The sequence below is a fragment of the Emys orbicularis genome, chromosome 25 (assembly GCF_028017835.1).
Source record: "Emys orbicularis isolate rEmyOrb1 chromosome 25, rEmyOrb1.hap1, whole genome shotgun sequence".
Lineage (NCBI taxonomy): Eukaryota > Metazoa > Chordata > Testudines > Emydidae > Emys > Emys orbicularis.
Genome location: NC_088707.1, coordinates 13,908,473 through 13,914,472, shown reverse-complemented (window position 1 = coordinate 13,914,472; position 6,000 = coordinate 13,908,473). Strand labels below are relative to the sequence as shown.

General features: G+C 55.7%; 1 protein-coding gene across 2 annotated transcripts in view; it reads left to right on the top strand.

The window, feature by feature from the left end:
* Window positions 1-3,010: 3,010 nt before the first annotated feature.
* EFTUD2 (elongation factor Tu GTP binding domain containing 2) overlaps window positions 3,011-6,000 on the top strand; it is a 40,285-nt gene continuing 37,295 nt past the window's right edge. The window contains exons 1-2 of one of the 2 annotated variants that reach the window (XM_065422797.1): window positions 3,011-3,069; window positions 5,280-5,388. In XM_065422797.1, the coding sequence (XP_065278869.1) occupies window positions 5,284-5,388 (105 nt within the window). In that variant the 5' untranslated portion in view covers window positions 3,011-3,069; window positions 5,280-5,283. Of the gene's footprint in view, window positions 3,070-4,554; window positions 4,623-5,279; window positions 5,389-6,000 lie in introns of those variants that run through there. The other variant, XM_065422795.1, reaches the window with a different exon arrangement.

Here is a 6,000-nt window from a genome sequence, read left to right as displayed (position 1 = left end):
CTGAGAGTCTCTGGATAAAGTTGAGAAGTGTGAGCAACAAGGGTGATGTCGTGGTCGGAGTCTGCTGTAGACCACCAGACCAGGGGGATGAGGTGGATGAGGCTTTCTTCCGGCAACTAACAGAAGTTGCTAGATCGCAGGCCCTGGTTCTCATGGGAAACTTTAATCACCCTGATATCTGCTGGGAGAGCAATACAGCGGTGCACAGACAATCCAGGAAGTTTTTGGAAAGTTTAGGGGACAATTTCCTGGTGCAAGTGCTGAGGAACCAACTAGGGGCAGAGCTTTTCTTGACCTGCTGCTCACAAACAGGGAAGAATTAGTAGGGGAAGCAAAAGTAGATGGGAACCTGGGAGACAGTGACCATGAGATGGTCGAGTTCAGGATCTTGACACAAGGAAGAAGGGAGAGCAGCAGAATACGGACCCTGGACTTCAGAAAAGCAGACTTTGACTCCCTCAGGGAACAGATGGGCAGGATCCCCTGGGAGAATAACATGAAGGGCAAAGGGGTCCAGGAGAGCTGGCTGTATTTTAAAGAATCCTTATTGCGGTTGCAGGAACAAACCATCCCGATGTGTAGAAAGAATAGTAAATATGGCAGGCGACCAGCTTGGCTTAACAGTGAAATCCTTGCTGACCTTAAACGCAAAAAAGAAGCTTACAAGAAGTGGAAGACTGAACAGATGACCAGGGAGGAGTATAAAAATATCGCTCAGGCATGCAAGAGTGAATTCAGGAAGGCCAAATCGCACTTGGAGTTGCAGCTAGCAAGAGATGTTAAGAGTAACAAGAAGGGTTTCTTCAGGTATGTTAGCAACAAGAAGAAAGTCAAGGAAAGTGTGGGCCCCTTACTGAATGAGGGAGGCAACCTAGTGACAGAGGATGTGTAAAAAGCTAATGTACTCAATGCTTTTTTTGCCTCTGTCTTCACGAACAAGGTCAGCTCCCAGACTGCTGCACTGCGCAGCACAGTATGGGGAGGAAGTGACCAGCCCTCCGTGGAGAAAGAAGTGGTTCGGGACTATTTAGAAAAACTGGATGAGCACAAATCCATGGGGCCGGATGCGCTGTATCCGAGGGTGCTAAAGGAGTTGGCGGATGTGATTGCGGAGCCATTGGCCATCATCTTTGAAAACTCATGGCGATCGGGGGAGGTCCCGGATGACTGGAAAAAGGCTAATGTAGTGCCCATCTTTAAAAAAGGGAAGGAGGAGGATCCGGGGAACTACAGGCCAGTCAGCCTCACCTCAGTCCCTGGAAAAATCATGGAGCAGGTCCTCAAGGAATCAATTATGAAACACTTAGAGGAGAGGAAAGTGATCAGGAACAGTCAGCATGGATTCACCAAGGGGAAGTCGTGCCTGACTAACCTAATTGCCTTCTATGATGAGATAACTGGCTCTGTGGATGAGGGGAAAGCAGTGGATGTCTTATTCCTTGACTTTAGCAAAGCTTTTGATACGGTCTCCCACAGTATTCTTGCCGCCAAGTTAAAGAAGTATGGGCTGGATGAATGGACTGTAAGGTGGATAGAAAGCTGGCTAGATCGTCGGGCTCAACGGGTAGTGATCAATGGCTCCATGTCTAGTTGGCAGCCGGTTTCTAGCGGAGTGCCCCAAGGGTCGGTCCTGGGGCCGGTTTTGTTTAATATCTTTATTAATGATCTGGAGGATGGTGTGGACTGCACTCTCAGCAAGTTTGCAGATGACACTAAACTGGGAGGCATGGTAGATACGCTGGAGGGTAGGGATCAGATAGAGGGACCTAGATAAATTAGAGGATTGGACCAAAAAAAACCTGATGAGGTTCAACAAGGACAAGTGCAGAGTCCTGCACTTAGGACGGAAGAATCCTATGCACTGCTACAGACTAGGGACCGAATGGCTAGGTAGCAGTTCTGCAGAAAATGACCTAGGGGTCACAGTGGACAAGAAGCTGGATATGAGTCAACAGTGTGCCCTTGTTGCCAAGAAGGCTAACGGCATTTTGGGCTGTATAAGTAGGGGCATTACCAGCAGATCGAGGAACGTGATCATTCCCCTTTATTCGACATTGGTGAGGCCTCATCTGGAGTACTGTGTCCAGTTTTGGGCCCCACACTACAAGAAGGATGTGGAAATATTGGAAAGAGTCCAGCGGAGGGCAACAAAAATGATTAGGGGGCTGGAGCACATGACTTATGAGGAGAGGCTGAGGGAACTGGGATTGTTTAGTCTCCAGAAGAGAAGAATGAGGGGGGATTTGATAGCTGCTCTCAACTACCTGAAGGGGGGTTCCAAAGAGGATGGAGCTCGGCTGTTCTCAGTGGTGGCAGATGACAGAACAAGGAGCAATGGTCTCAAGTTGCAGTGGGGGAGGTCTAGGTTGGATATTAGGAAACACTATTTCACTAGGAGGGTGGTGAAGCACTGGAATGCGTTACCTGATGATTTAGTTGGGAATTGGTCCTGCTTTGAGCAGGGGGTTGGACTAGATACCTCCTGAGGTCCCTTCCAACCCTGATATTCTATGATTCTATGATTCTACACAGAACTCTTCCTCAGGGGGCAGGGGAGGTACTCAGTGTCACAGCTCACAGATCAAACAGATTACTTATGCTAAACAGTTAGCACATATTCTAAGGGGCCCGTTAACATCCCCCTGCCTTAGGACACCCCCTTTGTGTAGGCTTCCCACACAATAACTATAGCTGGGGTGGTCCCAGCAGGGGGGCGGGGGCTCTAGACCAGGGGTGGGCAAACTACGGCCCGCAGGTTGGATCCAGCCCACCAGCCGTTTTAAGCCAGCCCTCGAGCTCCCGCTGGGGAACAGGGTCTGGGGCTTTCCCCACTCCAGTGCTCCTGCTGGGGAGCAGGGTAGGGGGCCGCTCCACGTGACTCCAGCCGGGGAGCAGGGTCAGGGGGCCACTCCACACTAGCTCCTACGCGCTCCAATGGCCCCCTCTGGCGCTCCAATGGGAGCTGCAGGGGCGGCGCCTGCGGACAGGGCAGCGCACAGAGCCACCTGGCTGCGCCGCCACTTAGGAGTCGGAGAAGGGACATGGCGCTGCTTCCGGGAGCCATTTGAGGTAAGCGCCGTCCAGAGCCTGCACCCTTGAACCTCTCCCCACGCCCCAATCCCAGCCCTGATCCCCCTCCTGCTCTCTGAACCTCAGTCCCAGCCCAGAGCACCCTCCTACACCCCAAACTCCTACTCCCCCCGCGGGTCCTTCCGCGCTGGTGTCGCACTGTCGCAGGCAGCGGCTGCCGCAACGGAAGTACAAGGGGGGAGTACAAGGAACCGCTCCCCCCCAGCTCACCTCCGCTCCACTGCCGCCTGCTCCCCCGAGCACACCACCGCTCCGCTTCTCCCCCCTCCCTCCCAGGCTTGCCGCGTGAATCAGCTGTTTTGCGGCAAGCGGGGGGGGGGGGGGTGGAGAAGCGGAGCAGTGGCGGCGCGCTCAGGGGAGCTGGCAGAGCGGAGGTGAGCTGCAGCGGTTGGGGGTGCGGGGAGGGCCGCAGGAAGTAACCCTGGGGGGGGGGCAGAGGAACTGCCCCCCCCCCAGCTCACCTCCACTCCACTGCTGCCTGCTCCCCCGAGCGTGCCGCCACTCCGCTTCTCCTCCCTCCCTCCCAGGCAAGCCTGGGCAGGAGGGGAAATGCGGCGCGCCCGGGGGAGGAGGCGGGGCCGGGAATTTGGGGAAGGGGTTGGAATGGGGGGGGGGGCGGGGGTCGCGGGAAAATGTTTTTGCTTGGGGTGGCAAAAAACTTGGAGCCGGCCCCACCCCTCCCCCACCCCCACCCCTCCCCCACCCCAACCCCAATTGGGAGCATTCGTGGCCGCCAGACAATTTCTACTCCCAGATGTGGCCCTGGGGCCAAAAAGTCCCTCCCCCCCCGCGCCAGACATTAGCTCCGGCACTACGACTCCAAAGGTGCCACCAGTCAGAGGAGTTCCAGGGCGCGCCCAGTGGACGGCTGCTGATGGGGCTCGCCCGCCCACAGACCCGCAGCGAGGGACCCCAGCGGCGGCTGCTCCACTAGCGGACAGGGGCCCTGGCCACAGTGGGGCGCGGAGCGGGGCAGGACTGTTTCCGCCGCGACAGTTCGGGGGGGGGGGGCGGGAGGGAGTCAGGGCCCGGCCGGGCCAGGTCGCCTCGGAGCTGAGCCTACCTAGCCCTCGGGGAGCCCTGCTGCGCCCCCGGACCCCAACACGCCAGCCAGGCGCCCGGCCTCACCTGCGGTCTCCATAACAACGGCCGCGCCGCGGAGCTGAGCCTACCTAGCCCTCGGGGACCCCTGCTGCGCCCCCGGACCCCAACGCGCCAGCCAGGCGCCCGGCCTCACCTGCGGTCTCCATAACAACGGCCGCGCCGCGGAGCTGAGGCCCCCGGCTAGGGCTGTCTTGCCAAACGCCTGATCAGAACCGGCTACACAGCCGAGACGTCCCGGCCCCACGGGCCGCGGACCCAGCCGGGCTTACATCTCCGAACTTCCCGCCCCGGCCGCGGCGCTGGCTGCAACGGGGTTTGAAGCGGCCCATTAGGCAGTCGAACCGCCAGCCCCCGGGGCCTTCCGCGCTGGTGTCGCACTGTCGCAGGCAGCGGCTGCCGCAACGGAAGGCGCGGAGCGCGAGCGTTGGGTGAGGCGTGCGGGCCTGGCCTGAGCTGGGCCATGGGGGCTCTTGGGAGGGGATGGGGGGCTGCGTGCTGCTGATGGGACGTTGGTGTGGGGGGGACGCTGGGGGCTCTGGACGAGGCGATGTGACGGGGGGGATGCAGGGGACTGGCTGGGGGGATGTGGGGGACGTTGGGGACTGGGGGGGATGTGGGGGACTGGCAGAAGGGGCTCTGGAGGGGGGGGTGCTGGGGTCTGGTAATGTGGGTGGTGCTGGTGATTGGGGCTCGGAAGGATGTTGGGGTGCTGTGGGGGACTTGGCAGAGAGGGGTTATCTGGGGGAACACAGGGTGCTGTGATGGGGGCTTTGGGGAGGATGATGTGGGGGTGATGTGCTAGGAGTGGCAGGGGTGCAGTGTAGGGTGGGCTCTGGTTGCTGATTAACCAGGGGCTCTAGAGGGGGTGATGTGGGATGGGAGCTGGTGAAGGGGGGCCCTGGAAAGGGCCATGGGGGGGAGCACTGGGTGCTGGCGGAGGGAGTCAGTTATCAAATGTGTTTAACAAATAAACGTAAATGACTGGGTGGAGGGATGGGGGCGGGATGCAGCTTCATCCATGGTGCAGGAAAACAATTGCCTCGATTATTCTAGTTACACATGGCTTTGTCTCTCTTGGTACTTAGCATCATGGACACAGACCTGTATGATGAGTTTGGGAATTACATTGGGCCAGAGCTCGACTCTGATGATGATGATGATGAACTGGGCAGAGAGGCCAAGGATCTTGATGAGGTGCAGTGAGACTTGTGCAAAAAAATCTTAATTTATATTTTCACCAAAATAACGTAATACTGAAATGAAGGTTATTCATGTCTTAAGTTTTCCTCCTCCTGCTCTAACCTGTTTCTCCTGAATTTTAATCCTGACTATAGTTATCAACAGATCTCTGGTGCAAGCTGAAAAGTAACTATTCCTTATGTGTCAGTGTCTCCTGTCCCCAGAAAATGATTTCTCTCTCTCTCAAAAAACAAAACAAAAACACCCCATACCACAGCACACTTACTTAATGTTTTCAAGGAAAACTTTGATGTACCATTAACTTTTCTGATTTAGTAGATTTCTAAAAACATAATAAAAATTAAAAATCTAATAAGAAGCTTCCCTCTTGATAGCCAGAAAAAGACAAGGAAATTCAGCTTCCACTTGAATGTGTGAAAAAATAAGAAACTTTCTCTGTTTTAAGCGAGTTTCCCTGCTGTTGTACGCTTTCAAGTAGGAGCTCCATAGCTTGTGTTTTAAGCAAGATCCTTACACTGAGTCCCTCATTATTTTACTCATACTTTCCAGTGTCTCCCATTAAGAGATGTTAACACCAACACATGACACATGTTAATCATGTTTAAT